The 19565-nt window shown below is 45.7% G+C and overlaps 1 protein-coding gene across 1 annotated transcript; it reads left to right on the plus strand.

The window, feature by feature from the left end:
- Positions 1-1640: 1640 nt before the first annotated feature.
- Positions 1641-18479, plus strand: TMEM248 (transmembrane protein 248). The gene is made up of 7 exons (XM_064467565.1): positions 1641-1884; positions 10899-11073; positions 11714-11999; positions 13274-13424; positions 14197-14380; positions 14862-15005; positions 15718-18479. The coding sequence occupies exons 2-7, from the start codon at positions 10915-10917 to the stop codon at positions 15736-15738; spliced, it is 945 nt and encodes a 314-aa protein (XP_064323635.1). The 5' UTR covers positions 1641-1884; positions 10899-10914; the 3' UTR covers positions 15739-18479.
- Positions 18480-19565: the final 1086 nt, after the last annotated feature.

Raw genomic sequence — 19565 nt, forward strand, 5'->3', positions numbered from 1 at the left:
GCTCAGCGTGAGCTGATGAACCCGCTCGTAAGCTGTGCCAGATCGGCTTGGTCCTTGCTCCAGGCTCTAGCTGCTGGGCATCGCTCTAGGATAGTGATGCTCTGGGCCCGCAGCAAGTCTGGGGTAAGATACAGTGAGAGACCCCAGTGATGCAAAAAGTTACAAAATAACGTCTATGGAGTAAGTTACTTGTGAACCAGAGAGTCTAATTGAAATGTTGTCTTAAAGTGAGTTGGGATACAGGCTGTTGTGCTTTGGTCACTGTCACGGTATCGGAAATCCTTTGGCTTTTCAACAGCCCTCTGCTAGTTCAGCATTGCTGAAAATGAAGACCGTGCAGCTCATTACTAGGAATCAGATCTTAAGCTGTAAACTACTTCTTTGCATGTGAACTACCTATTTATTTTGCTGTAGTAAAGAACCTATTTTACAGGAAGTGTGGGCTAATTAAACTGTACAGCGTCTTTGGTTTCACGTAACTGAATTATGAGATTAAATTGATTCTTCTACCCAGTTATCAATGTTGACAAATTCTGTGGTGTATATTGTCTTGTGGCTGGGTATCTCACGCTTGAGGTAAGGAGGCACAGAGAGATGCTGAATTACATATATAGTGCTATTTAACAGCAATTTGAAAAAGGTTAAAATGGTTGAGGGGGGAGGAAGCCGTGTTCCATGTGGTAACTGCACCTTGGAGGCTCGTGTGCTATAGCGGCTGCAGTACAGGACGCTTCATCTAGGCATCCAGGAGGAGATAAGGTGGCCTTTTGCTTCGCCTACAGCCACCATCTTTTTGTTGAGAGACGTGTACAGAACCAGGGTGTATGACTTTACCATCCGAGAGGCTCGCCCAGCGTGCATGGGCACTGCTGCTTTCCAAAGGCCGGGCGAGAATGGAGTCGGTCATTAACTAAAGCAAGTAATTCGGCGTGTCCTTAGATGTCTTTGAGGACAGGCTCGTGGCTGACCTGTCTGGTCTTCAGGAATACTGTAGTTTTACCTTCTCCAAGTACCACAGCTATTGCCCATCTTCAGCGTTGCTCTCCTCCCAGCTTGGTCGGCCGCTGGCGAGTGGAGGGCCGGCATCGCGGCGGGCCTTGCTCGGACCAGCAGCCGATGATGGGGCCACTGGCCGAAGCCTCGTGGGGCCAGTTACCTTCCAGGGGGCTGCGGGCGCCCGGCTGTGCCCCCGCACCCGTCGCCCCGCACCCGTCCCCTCGCGGCGTGCAACAGCTGGACGCCTGGACGCGTTCGAGCCCGAATCCCTAGAGCAGGGCCTTCAAAAACTAAACCGAAACAACGTATTTTGGGCAGTTTATAGAGGAAAAGGGGGTGGAGGGAAGAGGGGCTGGGAGCTGTGGGCCACACCTTTGTAACGAGAGCAGGAGCTGGGGCCGTCACAGGCCCCCCCCCCCCCATCTCCACCCCCTCCCCGCTGCGCCCCGGCCTGCGGCTGCGGCGGGGGGGGCGCGGATAAGCCGCCAGCGCTTCGCGGAGCCGCGGCCGCCCCCCCGAGCCCCGTCCCCGGTGCGGGGGGGGGCCGGCGGGGGTCCCGGTGGGGCTCCGGGGGCGCGGCCCCGCCCGCCGCCTGGCCCCGCCCGCGCGCTGCCGCCGCCGCAGCAATCTTGTCCGCCGCGCGCCGCCGTCCGCGCGGCCGGCCGGGGTGAGAGGTCACGGCTGCGTCCCCGGAAGCAGCGGGAGGCGGCGGCGGAGGAGGCGGGTGTCCGGGCAGCGGCGCCGCCGGCGGCCCCCCCCGCAGCCCCCGCCGGGGCAGGAGGATGGTGCAGAGCCCGCCCGCACGGCAGCCCCGCCGCCTCTGAGCCCCGCCGCCGCCGGGCCTCGACCCGCCCGGCCCGGGGGCCTCTTCCCCCGCCTCGGGCGCCGGTAAGGCGGGGATGGGGGCGGGCGGGGCCCGGGCGCGGCGGGTGCGGGTCGCTTTCGGTCGCCGCCGCCCGGGGGCGTCCCGGCGGGGCGCGGCGGCTCCGGCGGCGGCCCCGTCTCGGTGGGGGCGGCCGCTCGAGCCCGGCCCCGGTACCGGGGCACAGCGGGGGCGGCCGGGGGCGGCGCGGCCGGCGGGGGCTGCTCCCCGGTAGTTTCCTTCCAGACCTACGTGGCAGGTGACAGGGGCGCGATTCGGCTCGGCCGGTGGGTTTGAGCCTTAGTTTTACCTACATATTGACTTTAAGATTTCCTTTTTTAAAAAGGTTGTTAGCTTGAACTTTGTATGTGTGGCGTCGTATCAGGAGAAAATAGTAAGAAAGAGTAATTCCGGTAGCACTAAATATATTTCCCTTTCAAAACAGCTTCTGACTAGTGGTTCCTTCACTGGTTTGGTGTGGTTTTGGGGTTTTTTTCCCTATTCTCTATATATCTGTATTTTATCCTCTTCTACTTTTTTGATTTAACTTGTCTAAAGAATTCGTGATGTTCTTAGCACTAACATTTCTGGTGCATCATGCCTAGAACATGGCTGCTAGATACCCAACGCTAAATTTGAGCCGTATGTCTTAACCACGGATGCGGACACCCTGGGAAGCATTTCTGCCTGGCAAGAGAAAGAACACGTTACAGCTCAGGGTTTTGTTTTTTTTCCCCTTTCCCTTTGTTTGTTTTTTAAGGGCTTGTCTTCTCTGGGGAAATCTATTTGCATGGTTAGCTCTAGCGGTATAATTATACGGGTAAATTTGCCCTGCTAGACAAACCTTGGGTCTAGGTGAGAATTCATTAAGGATTATTCTCCCCATCCTCATCAAACTTCTGAGAAGTTTTGCAGCGGGGCGCGTGCGGTGGAGCGGAAGCCGGTCGCTGCTGGGCCCGTCTTCTGTGGTAAATCATCAGTGCGCGTTTATAAACGGTTGAGTTACAGGAAATCCATGCTGATCCTTCTGTTCTCGGCCGCACGTACGAAATGGTTGGAGGCTCACCTGGCGAGCCCCCGCCGCCTCCACCTGCCTGCCTTCCCGCTGCCCTCCGGGGGTGAGCGGAGGGGCAGGGGGCCGCTTTGTAGGCAGCCAGAGCAGAGGTGGTACTGGCTCGTGCTTGCGAGATTTAGTCGCATCAAAGAGGATTAAGACCTCAGTATCTTTGTGACTTTCCGTGATTTGAGGAGTGGCTCGGGGCCGGTGGGACGTGATTCTTCTTTTCTGCTCGAAAGACAAGAGCTTTCAACGCCCCTGGTAAGACAAAGTGGCCCGCGGGGCGTCGGCGGGCGCGGACGGAGACCTCGGCGTCCTTCCTGGGAGCCGGAGGCAGGGGCCAGCGCGTCCACCAGCGCCGGCGGGTGCCATACCTCGGGAGCACGGCTCCCTGGCAGAGCTCCTGCAGCTCTGTCGGCTGTGGTCGTCCTTCTTTTTATTAAATAGCATAACTTTTTTTTTTTTTTCCAGGAATGAAGCTGTTTTATCAAATGAGCCCTAAACTAAGTATTAATGAAACTTGTTGGTGTCAGAATTTTGTTGCTTTTCCCAAATCTGCCCTTGCCAAAAGCACGTCTGTGTTGGGAGTTTCTGTTTTTTTGAGAAGGCCGTTCTGACCTGTGAATAAAGCTGGTTCACAGGACTCGGAACTCCCGGGTTTTGTTCTGGAAGAAAACGTGTATGTCCCGGCATGTCAGGTTTTGCTAATTATCTATCTGTAGAACAGAGGCTGTACTTACCTATGTGAGTTTGGGCTAAGGAAATCGAAGTCCTATTTCTTTTGGCCAGTGGGGATGAAGTAGAGAGACACAGTAATGTTATTGCCATATCCTTGATATTTCAGCTATTGCCCAAGTCCCTTACTTCGGTAATTTTCGCTGCTGTTTGTATTCTCTCCTTCGCTGGCAGCCGCTGGCTGTTTTCCTACTGCTCTCAGACGGCCAGCATCACCTGCTTTCTACATCCAGAACTCTTATTTTGCCATTTCCACTAAAGCTGCCATTTCCTCAACTTGTCAGTCATCTTCTGCTTGTGATTCAAGCTGTGTGTCTGCGCGGCCGTTGCCTTGTGACAAGGCGTTCTCATTACAAGCAACAGTTCTCATTACAGACGGGCCGAAGAGCCTTTTTCTGTATGTACACTGCTGAATTCTGTACTGCGCTCCCTAATGGGGAGCCTTAATGAAGTCAACAATTAACCTTCCTAAACTGGCCACTAAACCAGTTTCTGATTAATAAACTGAGGCTTTTCATGCTTCTTGACTAGAGCCTTTCTGTGAACTGCCACTGTTTGGCTGTTGTCAGTGCGGGATATGCAGAATTTGATTTCTTGTGGAACTTGGACAGATCCTGTAAAACTGTGTCGCTTTACTGTTGCTTTCTTCTCCCAGGTTCTTGTGCTAATCTGTAGTAACCAGAATAGCATTTTTTAAATACAACTTCAAAGCCCTTAAGTGTAATATTGTATTATATGTTTTACTGTAGTCCCTATGATCTAGATTGAGGTAAGCCCTGTTGTAAGTCTTGACTTTGACTTGCTGAAGCTGGAAGGTTTGACAAATGCCCAAGCCAGAACTCTCGTCTATGCAAGCGTGCTCTTTCCCGTGGCACAGGCTCGCTTGGCAGACAGGGCTGCCTCTTTCAAGTTTGGCAGAAAAATGTCTATTTTCAACCAGAGGTTAGGTTTACGTCCACTTTACAGTAAACTATACAGGGTATGTTTTAAATTGTGTGTTTTACTTTTAAAGAAGTCAGAATTTGAGGCTCATGGGTGAAATAAGGCTTTCCTCGCATTGCTTTTGTTTTCTGGCTTATAACTTTTCCACCCTTTTCTGGTTCTTCAATTTTCTAAAATTCTTAGCATTTTTAAAAAGTATTTGGAACTTGTTTGTGTTTGTCTGTTTCTGCAGAAATTTTTCTTTAAGTGATAAGTTAAAATCAACTTTGCTGTTCCGGGAGCATCAGATGACAAACGGACATTTTGAACCACAACACGCGTTTGTTGGGAAGGGCCGTTCAGTATCTGGAAACTTTGCATACGCAGATTGAGTAATGGTTGATCCACATATCTTCCTTTCTGCTTTTTAACTCCTCTACTTTATATTGTAAGCTTTCTGTCTTTAACAAGAGTTCTAGTCAGGAACTCGCGTGTTTGAAATTCAGCATCAATCCGATCCTTAAAATTTCCTATAACTCTGACCAAATTACTTCCCTTCCTTGGCTTTGTTTTATGGGTAGAACTGAAGTGTTCGCTGTTTATGTAGCTCTTGGGGATGTTGAAATGCTTAATTATGCTTTGAAAAGTGTTTTGGGAGGTGAAAAGAAACATTTCGTGCAGGCGTGAAGCATTTTGCTGTGTTCTGTTCTTGCAAGTCCCCAGGCTCTCAGGCTGTCGTTAATAATCTACTTCCTGACTGAGTCCATTATCGGAATAACACAAGACCCTCCTCTTCAGCAGGTGATGCTCTCGCTCCGTGCTGTACGGTGCCTTCCGCCTGCGCTCTTTGCGCGTGCAAAGGGCCAGCCGGTTCCTGCCACACTTTCTGCTCCAGGCTCTAGGAAAATGTTTTGGGTTTGGTGACTCTGTTTTTCATCAGTAAACACATTTATAGGATAACAGAGCTCAGAAAACTGATGAGCCACTGACTGGTTTGAGCCGACTCTCCGTTGTCTCCCGCTTGGGTGCCTTCTCCTGGAGCAGATGTGTTTGTGCACATCTGGCTGCTGATCTTTTGGGTTAACTTGGTTGCAGTGGATCGAAGGATCCTAGGTGATGTGTTCATCAGCTTTCTTCCTCCGCAAGTCTTGATTACTTCTCTCCCTCTACTTTGTGAAGACGACTGGCATTTACTATGAGTCTGTTTTCGTTTTTAACACTGAAGGACAGGAGGAGGGGAAGAGGATCAGCTAGACGGAAAAAGTGCTCTGCTCCGGAGGAGCCCCGTCCCTTCATTCCTCTGGGAGTCAGCCCTGGCCGCCCTTCTGCCGCTGGCAGAGGGTCTAGGCTGTACGGCTTCACCCCACAGGGCCTCGACATGCTTCCTGAAAAGGTTAACTGGAACAGCTGCAGATACTGGCACCTCTTTTTTTCTACAGATATCAGTATGGTAAAGTAAGTTTTCCTATAAAGTTAGTAGGAAACTCCTCTTTTCCTCCTAACTGCATGTTCTATGATAAAAATATTATGTTGTGAAATTCTAACAAAGACTTAAAGGAAAAGACACCACCCTTGATTAGCCTTCCCCAATTCCTGAAAGAAACTGACTGTAAAAGCTCTTGATAGTTTATGTAGTAGAAATTATTGGTTCATTTCAGGGCATAAAAGGGCAGCCTTCTTATGAGTTTAGAGGCTTCTGTTTAATTTTAATTTTTATCCTGTTTTCTTTCCCTTAAAAAAAAGGGGGGGGGGGGGAATATGTATAATCATTGCTGCTGCTCTGAGAACCAGCAGAGGCTTTATTTTCAGCTGTAAAATCAGCTGAAGTGACTTTTGCCAGTTCTGTTGATAGGCTAGTGATACTAGATTAGAGATACAGACATGCTTCTTAATTTCTCCTTATAAAGCTTTGACAGACCATTTCAAATATTTTGAACTTTAGTAGGCAGCTTCACAGTTAACACAACTGTGATCTATTTTGCTTTACTCTTTTTGTGGTGTTAGACATCAGGATGGTTTGAAGAGAAGGAAACCGAACTGAAGCTATTTTTGGTACCTGCTACTGTTTACTGTTCTTAAATGAGAGGCACTTTAGATTGAGACCAACGCCGTTTCTTTGTTTGCATGTTATTTATGGATGGCTTGCTAGGAAGATCACAGTTCAGTTGATTTGTGTTTATGAGTGTTTTTCTGGCACGCACCATCATTTTCTTTCAGTGTGTTTAACCCTGATGTGACCCGTTTCCTAACCCCCATTGTACCGCTAGTAATGGGGCATCTTTGAAAACCTAACTGATTTATAAATAAGCTGAACTGCACAGTTAAGATTAAACACTACTACGTGCAGTAAGATATTCAGGCTTAGAAAACATGCGAGGTCTCAATGGAGTGCTGTTGGGGCGGGTCAGCACTGGCCTGCTGCCCTTCTCTTCCGCCCAGTTTTCTTCCGTAAGATATTTCAGTGGTGATTGTTTTATTATTTAAACGCCTCTAAATGTTTTTCTCCTCTGGACTGACTGTCTTACATGCACAACAAGAAAGGGAAATATTTATAAGGTAATTACATTATTTTAAGCTTTCTGGTGGAAAGATGGTAGGTGACATTATGGCAAGATACATGTAAAAATTGTCGGGTGTTTACTTTGATTTCTTTGAAATTCATGTTTTGGTTCTTTTTCCTTTCGGCAACTGCAATTTTACTTCTAATACTTGCTTTATTACAGCACTCATTTTTTAAAATTGTTGTTAGGAATTCATTTCCTTTGATATTAAGCCCCAAAATTGGAATTTAATACTTCTGCTATGACTCATTTCATTGACTTTTTGGTCTTTGCAACAGAATTCAAGATTTTCCTTGTTTGTAATTTATTCTTGAAAAGCTCATAGGTCTATTTCAGAAGTTACCTTTTCTATGCTTTCTCATATACAAATAAGAAGGAATTGAAAATGTTACTTCTCTGAGGTTGCTGTATGTGGTCTTGAGCTGCTCTGGAGGAAGACTCCCGAAACTGTAGAAGCAGCAGCTATTTCCTCGCTGCTTAGACTGCTACCCCATTCGGTGCGTGCCTGGGGCTCTGATACGCTGACTGCTGTGTACTCCCATCCTTCGCTGTTTTTATCTTTTTAACCACATACCAGAATCTGTGGGGTTTGTAGGGCCTGGGTTCAGAGCACAGTATCTCTCCGGCGCTGGCCGAGTGTTGGGCGGTGAGTAAGTGCCCGCACGTGGCATTTGGTCCCGATGCATACACCTCGGTGCCGGGGAGTCGCTCTGGAGCTGGTGGCCGGTGTTCCTGGCGGGGGGTTTCGGTCCTCCAGCTCGCGAGGCTGACTGGAGGGTTTTATTGCACCAGTATTAAAAGGCTCAGCTGGAGCGGAGAGAGGCAGCCAGTGGTTATTAGAGCTGCTTTCTAAATTTTTTATTTAGCTAAAAAGTGAAATCTGATCTTGCTTTCCTGACCTGCCAGGAGGTGGTAGCCATTGGTTTCCTTTTTTAACTGTGTGAAAAAGAAATGAAAGTTTAAATTCTATTGTTGAGGTAATTCATTTACACAGAGGAAGCTGCTGGTTAAAACCAGAGCTGGTAGAGTAGCGCTTGTGTTGTGTTTCTAACGGGTCCTAACAGAAAGGAGGAGTTTAAGTGTGTGGGCCATTAACCGAAGGCCTAACATCTCGTGGGAGTATACATTTTGATTTACGTGCACTGACCTGTTTCACAAGTTCTTTGATAATTAGTGTTATTTAAGCACTTTATTTCATAAAAAAAAAACAACAAACAGTGTGGAAACCCTCTTCCTGGTTCTGGTTTGCACTAACCAAGCCCAATTGCTATTTTCATGTCAGCTCTAGTGTTGAAATCCACGGTTGTTCCCTTTTCTCTCATAAATGCTCCAAAGGCATATTATGCTTCAGAAATTGCAGCTTATAGCATTTTCTAATTGCCTTCAAAGCTGTTGAGTTATGGGAGCATATTAAGCAACCGGCACTTAAAAGCTGGTGATCTCTTACATAAAAATATTACCCCAAATATTTTTATGCGTATGCTTTTCAGTGCATCCAGTTTTATGGGCGATTTTAGACCCTGTGGTAAACAAGTGTGCTAATGGAGCTGTTGGAAGCCCCTTTAAAAAGGAATCACAGCACTGTATATGCTGTGGGTGACATTCAGCTGTGATTAAATGCTATAATAAAGCCGGCATCTGTGTTGTTATTTTCAAAAGAAAATTCAGAAGGGAACGCTGAATACAACTGTGCTTTTGGTTTATCTTTTTCCATCTCAACATGTGTCTCCAGTGTTTCTACATGGAGTGTTTGGGATTTTTAACAGGGGCTCATTTAAGAAATTTGCTGCCAGTGACCCGATAGGAGGCAGAACGTACCCAAGTGTGGATCGTACCCAGCGTGATCCTTGCCAAGACCAGCTCTCCCTTCCCCTCTCGCTCCTGCCTTCTCCCGACAGCTTCACTGGCCCGTTTGGCCGTGGGACAGCTGGTCCTGGACAAAGGTAGAAGGTCTGGTAAGGTGCGCATTTGTCATCTCCTTTTCTTTCCTTTCTCCTTCTCTCCACCCTTTCTCTGCGCCGTGCTGTTCACTCCCAGACACTGCGTAGAGGTGATTGTCACCCAGTCATTCTTGCTGATGAAAAGTCCATGGCTTTCCTGGTCTTTGCAGAGTGGGTGAAAATTGGTTGATGGTGTGAAATAGCAACCGCAGGACGTGGTGATGTGCTCTGGAGCAGGCCCTGTTTCATCAGACTTGGCCGAGGCGAGCGAGTCGGTGCGTGGGGAGGGGAAAGGGAAGATCAGCATGCACAGCTCCGTGTTGTGGTACTGCCAGGGATCTCTGGGCTGCTCTCCGTCAGCTGAATCTTCCCCTCTCTGGGCAGTTTTGCAGGTTTTGTCAATATTCCTTCTGTTATGAATAACCGGCATTTCTGCCAGTAAAACCTTGAGTGTACACAAGGAAGTTGGGATCATTGTACATTGTGGGATCTGAAAAAGGCTCTGTCTGAAAGTTTGTCCTTTGCCCTCCCTTGCTTTCTTTTACACCAGCAGATGAGATCAAAGATTGCTCTCCCCCTCCCTTGCCCTCTTTTTCAAAGCATGTCCCCCTCATCCTCAGACTTACCATGGCTTCAGCCCTGCTACATCGGATTGTAAATGCCGTGTACTTCTGATAAGAGTCAACCAGAATCAGCCAGACCTGCGGGAGCGGGGTCCCTGACTTAATTAAAAGTTATCAGATCTGTGTGAATGCTTACACATTAACCATTGCAGTGCTGGATGCTTTAAATACTAGTCTGGAAGCTTGCCTTTTTAGCTATGAATTTTGGGGATACGCAGCATGTTGCTAGGAACAGTTACCGCTCTTCTAGTTTATTTGGGGTTAAAAGCCTTTTCAACAGCATTGTAGTGAAGACAAAAATAAGAGGTTTGCATGAAGTTCCTTCCTTGCAGAGCGTCTGAGGTAGATGCCGCGAGGCTGCCATTTAACGCTGGACTCTATTTGCTTTTCACTGTGAGTGGAGGTGGGGAAGCTGACACAGTAAACTCAGTTTGGGCCTTCTGCTCTGCAAATGAAAATTCAGAAGGGGAGTCAGGCAAAATATTTTGTACAAAACCTAATGATTCAGTATGTTTCCTCGGCGTGTGTAAGGTCGTCTTTTCTTTTACAGACTCCAGCAAAAGTTCCCGAGATCCTGCAGGAATCGAATACGGGAGTCTTCCAGCCTCCACCCTAATGCAGTTGTTTAGGTGTTTCTGACCACAAGATTTTGATGCAGAAGCCTAAAAATGATGTAGGCTGCTTTTTGGATCCCGTTTTGAAGGTCTGGTCCTCTGGGGCCTAGGGATGAGGGAAAGGGGATCTTTAAGGCTTCAGCCTCAGGTTTGAAAGTGTATGCAGGGGTATATGACCTATGGGCTGCATTACAGCTCAGCCTGCGCCGTAATTCGGTGAATTCAGGTACTACCGGAATTAACATGTAGCATGTATATTCTGCCTAGGTGTGTGGGGAAGGAAAAGAGCTGGTTTTATTGCTCATCAGTGATACCTGATTGTGCTAATAGTTGTCCTCATTCCTTAGAGTCTGTTCCTAGCTGGCGATTTCAGGCGCTGAGGAGGTGAAGCTGAGCATGTTTTGATTTGTGCTTTAAGGCATACCGTGTTCAATGAACAGTACAGAGTCGTATAATTGAATCTCTTTTTGGTATATGATTCCATTTTTTGTTGTCAGACTTTTGTCTTAGGTGATCTACCAACCCCCGCCCCGCTGTGTGTTACACAGCCCAGTGACTCTGTTGTAATTGCAGTACTGTTTGTTTTCAGGTGAACAATCAGAATAATGTTCAACATAAACCTGTTGGAGAACCTGAAGGTTTACATCAGCAGTCGACCTCCGCTTGTGGTCTTTATGATCAGCGTAAGCGCTATGGCAATAGCATTTTTGACACTGGGTTATTTCTTCAAAATCAAGGAGATCAAGTCACCAGAAATGACAGAGGTAGGTACAAAAAGGTCCTGAGCTGAACAGTGGGAATATTCATTTGAAAAACATGCCCAAAGCTAATGAGGTTTTTTTTTCCCCCCAAGAGCTCTCTCATGGGAGTGCGCAGAGTCTTACCGGGAGATTGTCTTCATTTATACTCGCCTCTAATTTCATACGGAAAGAGGCTATTGGTATGAATGTTTGCGTAGCCTTTTTTTAGTTTGAGGATGAGGCTGAATCATCTGACATGGATCTTCCCTACCACGGCTAGGAGCCTTCCTTTTTCTTATTCTGTTGTGCCAGCTAGCTTGCTCGTGAAACTTCTGGTCTCATCTAGGAGTACTATTCTGTAATGAGGGAAACCTTGCTAGGAGCTGCCCATGCCCTGAGTGTGGTGAGAGCAGACCAAGGCAGTATATTCCTTCTGTGGTTTAGAGGAGGATGTTCTGCCGCTGTGCTGAGCGGCGGTCAGGCAGTGACCGCGACTGAACGCGGTAGCCCTGGTGGCGTTTGTGCTTGCTTTGTGAGCCATGTAATTTTCATTAAATGGCTTGGAACTGCGGGACGGTACGTATCAAGGTCTGCACTGCTCTAGAGAAGTGCCAGCCAAGAGTTAACCCGCTAATGTGACTGAAATCTTCACATTTGTTTTAAGGACTGGAATACTTTCCTTCTGAGGTTTAATGATTTGGACTTCTGTATATCTGAGAATGAAACCTTAAAGCATCTCATCAACGATACCACAACTCCAGAAAGTACCGTGACGAGCGGACAGGCAAGATCTTCCACACAGTCTCCACAAACTCTTGAGGACTCTGGTCCAATTAACATCTCTGTTATGATCACGTTGACGCTGGACCCACTCAGACCGTTTGGCGGATATTCTCGCAATGTCACACATCTAAGTTCCACAATTTTTGGACACCAAATTGGACTCTCAGGTATGCGAGACTTGACCTTTACAAATATGAATGATAACTATATCATCAAATAAAAACTCATCAGCTTATTATTGGTGAGATAAGTCTTTTGCTTGGAACACACATGTGTTTCCAGATTTGTGTATTCCTATATAGAGCCCTTTCACTTGTTTGCTAGAAAAACCTTTCCCTGCCTTTAGAATGGAAAAGAGCCTGCAGGTTTGCCAACATTAGGCGTTGCAGTTTTAATTGATTAACCTAATGACAACGGGAGGTAATTTTTAAGCCAACAAAATTCCAAGCAGCAAAAGGGTCTACAGTGACTGTCTTCAGTTCTATCTTGATACATCTTCAAGTCCTCAACTCACACTTCAGAGGCATTAATGTATGTACATTAGAGATCAAGTCACATGCTGTCTGAAAAATAAAAACCAGTTTATCTAAAATGCATACATGAATAAGCTTTAATATTGCAAACAACAAATAAGATGGTTACAATTTCTGTGGTGTGAAGAGACTGATCTGCTACGTGGCTGCCCTGACAATGAGTTTTGACAGGAGATTGTAGAAAATTTAATAGAAATTGATAATAGAACCTCACTGAATTTTAGCTTTTAGCCAGGGTCGTGCTTTATAATAATGCCTAAAGGTGTCTTGAACTCCAGAGACCTGTGAAGAGACGTTTGCCGTAGCTGTAAATCTGTGTTACTGTATTTCATGCTGTTGTTGTTTTGCTGCTGCTTTAAGAGCTATCAAATGCAAGTTCCATTTCCAGTAGCCCGTGTTTATTTTCAGTATGAATATATCCGCACGGAGTTAACGTACACTGCTTAATCTGCAGTTCGATATCTGCTAGCATGTTTTGTCTGCATGGGTATCTCCAGTTTGAAAAGTAAGTGTCAGAAAAAGCAAATGTGGAGCAGAGCCTTTGGGAGGAGACAGGCTAAAGATCTGTGATTTTACTTTCTAATAAAGTTCTCTGGACGCGCATGACTTCACTGACAAATAGTGAGCTTTTAATTTCCGAAAGGAGCCTAATGACCCCACTTCTTCTGGGGGCAGGAGAGATTAGAAAGATTAGCAGCTGGGGTTTTTGTAGTTTTGGTTTGGTTTGTTTCAGTTTTAACTTTCTTTTTGCTCTCTTTGTTGATAGTAAAGATCCTGGGTGACTTCAAAGGTACGGATTCAGGGTTATGGGCGCTGCCTTAGTCCTTTGCACGTTGTCTTTATCCTAGTGATTGTTGCTCAGATACTTTTGTGAACGAAAAGCAGCTTTCCTTCTCTCTTTCTCAAAGGCAGAGAATCGCATGAGGAGATAAATATTACATTCACCCTGCCGGCTGCCTGGAATTCAGATGACTGCGTTCTTCATGGCCACTGCGAGCAGGTTGTGTTCACAACCTGCATGACCGTGACAGCAGCCAGCAATGTGTTTCCCGTCACAGTGTAAGTGCATTTGAAACACTCCTTCATAGATTGGTTACTGGGTGATTAATTCCTCAGCTGGTTCCCTGAGGTTTTTATTTCCTGATGAACATGGAAATCATGTACGTGCCAGCCTTCCCCCACAGTAAAAACCCTGTCTTGAGGCTTAAGACTTCTGCTCTCCTTTATCAACACTAGATTTTTCTGTGGATGTTTTGAACTATAGCCCCTACCTGCCTTTCAACATGCTACCTGTGATTTAAACTTCGCAAGGAACAAAAGACTCTGTGAATGTTTAAGAAACATACCATATAATTTAGTTTCACTATCTTGTGGGAGAGCTAAGGCTTGGCTCTAAGGTTCTTGTCCCCTTCCCTGCTGAGAGATCCGCGTAAGCCGAATGCTGCTTTGCTACCATACCCCAGCAGGTACAGACCTTTCATCAGAACAGCTCCCCTTTGTCTTCTCTGGACTCGCTGACACTATTCACTGTACCCTGGAGAACCACCAGAGAGATTCACATGACTGTGTGAAGCCTTACGATTAAGCTGTGGGTTGTTGACTTACAGGAACAACATGGAGTTAAATTCGAATCTTAGTATAGGAATCATATGGGTTTTTAAAGACCCTTTTGGTTAAGTTTTGGTTTTTTGTTCTGGTTTTGCAAGGTCCAAAATAAAACTGTGCTTTATGCTGCTGTTGAGAAGACTGGGCTTGACTCTCTTCTAAAAGTTAGCCTTGCTGAACATGGCGAATAGCAATTGGGGAGCTAATTATTTCTGTTTTTCTGCAGTCAGCCACCACATTGTGTTCCTGAAACCTACAGCAATGCTACGCTTTGGTACAAGATCTTTACCACAGCACGGGACTCTAATACAAAATATGCACAAGATTATAACCCCTTCTGGTGTTACAAAGGAGCAATCGGAAAAGTGTATCACGCTTTAAATCCCAAACTAACTGTCATAGTTCCAGATGTAAGTGCCACGGTGGTTTTGTATGTTATGTTGAATGGATGCTTAGCTCTGTTTTAATTGAATATAGCTCTTTTCACGTCCTAAAATAGTCATATTCAGTGCTGGTTTATTGTGTAGCACAGGGCTGAGACAGCTGGGTATGCTTTACCCCTGGCGGGCATGATGGTCTTCATGGAATCTCCATGTGCCTCACAGCTTCTGATAACTAACGTTTATATGTTGAAATCATTTGACCAAAGACACTGCCAGTATATGGGAGGAGGTCTGTAGTACAGGTTTTTAACACGAGGAACGTTTTGGCTCTTTATGTGCCACAGTTAGGAATCTTTCATTACTATTATTTTCATTACTAAGCCAGCTGCGCAAGGGGGAGAAAGCTGATTCATTAAGTAATTTCTGTGCTGATCTGATAATTATTGCTTTAATATAAAATGCCAACTGCTGGTGCATTGTCAGTAAATGGTTTTAATTCTCTGTGCAGGACGATCGCTCTCTAATAAACCTGCATCTCATGCATACCAGTTACTTTCTTTTTGTGATGGTGATTACAATGTTCTGCTATGCAGTTATTAAAGGCAGACCAAGTAAACTGAGGCAAAGCAATACAGAATTCTGCTCTGAAAAGGTGAGTCTGTGTAATAACAAAGTGTTGACTCTGATAAGAAAACACAGAAAACCTTTTTTACGTAGTACAGACTGTTTTTTCTTATCTCTGGAGATACAGATTTAATTCGTTTTCAGAGAGAGGTGGGGGTCTCATTGTGGGCAGTACAGATGGGTGCTACAAAATACATATACGTGCTTTGCAGAAGCGGATTGTTGCAGTTCAGTAAGTGCTGTAACGCAGCTCTTCTGCCGTAATTCTGAAGTTACCTGCACCATTTTGTATGAAGCATTGAGTAGTTTTATTTATCTTTTATCACGACAGACTGACAACTTAGAATAAAACATGATAGGTAATGCTAATGGGTGTTAATCGGAGTTAAATTAGAACAATGACAAAGCTATTGAAACAGTCATTATTCAGTACTGCTTTGGAGACCTGCACTTTGCTTGAAGCATTGAATATGAATATATTTAATTGTAAAGTAGGAAGCTAATGTTGGCACCTTTTGATCATAATGATATTTTGTAGTATAAGCTGGTTTGGGGTTTTTTTTTAATTGGTTATGCTAAGTACAAAACACCTTCAGACTTGCTTTGATTTCCTTTCCAAATCAGACTTCTCAAGGTTCTTTGAAAAGGCAGGGACAGATATGCCAGCTGCATGGAGATAAGTAATATCACTGTTACGGGATTAAGAATTTGACTTTAATTAAATGTTTTCTTTTGTTTAGGTTGCTTTGTCAGAAGCATAATCCATCCTCTCCTTTTACTGAGAATGACTGAGAACCGTAATCATTGCCTGCTGAACCCAGAATGGGTCTTAACACTCTGTGAATACATTATCTTGCAATGTTGGTTTATTCCAACCAAAGACATTTCAAGTGCCTGTAATTGATTTGTACATATTTATAAAAGTATATTCAGAATAGGTCAGATGATGCACTTGTTCCGCATCGTAGTGCGGCCGGAAACTTCCAGTCTTTACCTGTGGACATAGCCGAATGTTCGTGTAGATACGTTTAGCGAGATGGCTACACATAGTCAGAGCAAGATATTTTTGTCTAGCTGCATCTGGGCAGGTTAAGATGCCTTCGCAAGTGTCTCAAACAAACCAACAGGTCTTTGTTTTTTGCCCAATGGTATGTACAGTGTGTTTGAAACAGTATGCACCTTTGATATAATACTGCATTTCCAAAGCCACCAATCTACTACATTTAATTAAATGTGTATTTGTGTGGCCTAATACTTTCTTCCATTTGCTCCTTGCTTGCCAGAAAAGATATCAACATTTTAGATTTTTTTTTTTAAAAGAGAAATACATATTCACATTTTAATAGTGCTGTATTTAGGACAAACTTGTGCTTTTATTCATAGTAAAAAAATTAAGAAGTGAAGTCCCATTTTAAAATGTTTCTTATTGAAAAGTGCTAAGTTGGGTTTTGTTTTGGTTGGGCTCCCCCCCCCCCAGTTTGGCTCGCTGAATGCCAGAGAATCGGTCAGCAGAGACCACCTGGGACGCGGCCCCCTTGGCTTCCAGTCCGCAGCCCTCCAACCAGGACTGTGCGTCTGTGCTGCACAGCAGCTTTCTGTAAACCTTTTTTTTTCTAGGAAGTGAAACTTGATAAAAAGATCTGTTGTATTAATGGTCTGGGGCTCTGCACAGCCGTGGGCCAGCGCAGGTGATGAAAGGAAAAGAAATGCCGTAGTCTGTAAGAGCGCTTCGCTTTGGGGTGCCGCGTCCCTCCCCGAAGGGCAGCTGGAAGTGACGCCTCTGTCGGCTTCGTCCGATTTCCATTTAACGCTGCCCACTCGGGAACATGGCAAGGAGAGAACTAGAGCTGTTGTGGTTGAGGTCAAAGGAACCACACAGTAAAAGTCACGCTGTTCTCTGTGTCCATTAAATCAGAGGTTTTATTCTGGGCGTTTCTCCCTTTACCGTCTGGCTCTTGCCGCTTCTGGCTTCTTACTGAGCAGCCTCCTTAATTATCAGGAGTTGGGATTTTCCTGCAGACGTTTCCACCACTGCTTTTAAGATCTCACTGGTTGCCTTAATTGACCTTTCGTCTAGTCTTTCAGCTTTCTTGTCACGTAGTATAACTGCAGCTCTGCATACACACGTGCTCGCACGCGCTCACACACACACACAAAAGCTTTTTCCCCGCTCCTTTCGCTCTAACCTACACAAAAGAAGAAACCCAAGTTAAAATCTCACGGTCTCAATCATGCTGGCATAAGATTCTTGCTGTATTACCCGTAGACACCGTTGAATGGCACCCGCTGGTCTGTAGGCCTGTATGTGTGGGACTTCAGTAAGTTCACGAGTCTTCAGAGCGTTTGAAGCAAAACAGTCACGCTTTTCTTGAGAACACGTTTCCTTTATAAAATTTTAGTTACTTCAATGGTGTTAACTAACATGCATTTTTCTCCAGGGATGTTAAGGCAAAGCTTTAGAGATGGCCTAGCTGATGCCTAGGGATAAAATGAAGCTTCCAGTTTTCTCCTGATGCTGCTATGGGCTAATACTGCTTCACTGAAACGAGTCAGTGAGGTCAAAACAGGTAGATGGCTTCTCATGAAACTGTCCGAGCTGTTCCTAATTCGCACACACCCAGCCTTCTGCATTAATACTGACTTCTAGAGTTGCCTACCAGGGTGGCTTGAACTGGGGACCAAAGGCAGGAATAGGAAATGGACTGGGGTGGTGTGGCAAATTCTGGAAAGACCTAGAAAACACCCAACGTAATGCAACTCCTTTAAAGAAGCAAAGCCGAGTCCTTTCTGTTTCAGGAAATAAAAACTCAAACTCCAGGTGTTCTGGCTGGAATTTGGTCTGTTGGGGAAACCAGAACTTTTTTTTAAATCTGGTTTCACTGTTTGGAAATCAGAGGAGCCTGCTTTGCAGCCTGTCACCCACCCTGCTGAACTACCCAGAGAACCTAAGATTGCAACCCACAAATGCAAAAGGGAAAATGTGAGACTTGGGTTTTCTGCCCGTAGTTTGTCCCTTTGCACTCCCGTGTTGCAGCGGAGAGGTAAGGGTGTCCATCAGGTTGAAATGCTCCAATACTGAGGAATTTCGGACTGTTCCTAGGCACAACGTACAAAAGTTAAATGCAGACAAACCGAAGAGTAAAAACTTAATATTAAAGTTCAGATCATATTGATCTTTCCTTTTTTTGTTTTCTTTTTCTTTTTAACTATGACTTGAATCAGTTTTGATTCTATTTGTACGTGTTTTCTTGTTCTTAGAAAGCTGCCGTTTTCTTTTGCATTTTTCTTTGGCATTACACAGAAAATCTGAGCCTTGGTTTTCGACCCTCTGCAGGTGATTGTAGGGTTAAGATGGCTTTTCTGTTTCGTTTTGTTCTTACATTTCACTTGTCTTGTTGCATGATGGTTAATAGCTGATTTGGTAATGACATTTCTCTCCTAGATTAATTTTGTGTTTGTAAGATGTGCATATTGCTTTGCAGAATAAAAACTATGAAGTTTATTCCGTTGTCTTTATTTCTACTGCCCGGTTGCGGTGGAGGTTTCATAAATCACCTGTGTTGTGCGGACCGTCGGAGGAGGTTGGTAGTGGAAGTTCATAATAGACTGGATTTTCAAGCCCTTTGTGGTACCTGTGGTGCAGTGAGCGCCCGACCTAGACCTTTGTGTCACGGGGTGGGGAATGTAGCTGGTGCCCGCCACGAGACATGCGGAATTTGTGCCTAGGTCCATCTCTCCTGTTGCTGTTCCTTGGTGACCATCACGCCTTCCACTGCCTCCTGGCTGCAGGTGCGGCGTAACTGACGCGGCTGCCCCGTGAGGAGACGCCGACGGCTCCAGGTGCCTGGAGGTGGCGGGAGGACGCGGAGGGATGGCTGTTGAAACCAAGATAAGGTGACTTGTTAAATTCTAGCTCCAGTTACTGGGCAGCTGGAACAAGTGGCACCTGCTTGAGAAAGTAGGAAAACCGCTTCGTTTTGCTCTTGGAAGCTTGTTAAAAGCTGGGCAGCGTGCATTTGACAAGTACCGGAAGGCCAGCCTGCCGTGCTTCCCTGAAGGACGGGGTTCAAAGCATCCAAGTGGTGCCTGCTCAGATCTGGTGGCAAATGGGATCTTAAAGGCAAATCTGTGACATCGCTTTATGACTTTTGGTGGGGGGAGGGACTCTGAGAATCAGTAGAAAAAAGTGATTTTAATAGAAGGGTTTTTACAGTTCCCTCTAGGAGACCTGGCTAGGTCTGAAGCGTCTGCCCTGAGCGAGCATTAATGCCCTGGGTTAGCACGGTCTCAACCTCGAGTGCGTCTGTCGCTATCTTAGTTAGCAAAGCAGCTGCCTGGCCGCCACTGAACGCTGTCCCTCCGCCAGCAAAGAGGAAGAGGAAGGCAGCCGGACACGTATTCACTTGTTTTCTGTTAAACAAACTCCCTTTCATAACTCAAGCAGCCCCTATTTGGCAAGCACACAGCTTTGGTCAGTGAGTTTTATAGAAGTGCAACTTCCTTGAAGAAAATCCTGTTTTCATAGTTCTTGCTGTGTAGAGTTACGTTTGAGTAAACTTACCGGAGGATCTGTGGTGAGTTCCCACTG

Source organism: Phalacrocorax carbo, chromosome 17, assembly GCF_963921805.1.
Source record: "Phalacrocorax carbo chromosome 17, bPhaCar2.1, whole genome shotgun sequence".
NCBI classification, from domain to species: Eukaryota; Metazoa; Chordata; class Aves; order Suliformes; family Phalacrocoracidae; genus Phalacrocorax; species Phalacrocorax carbo.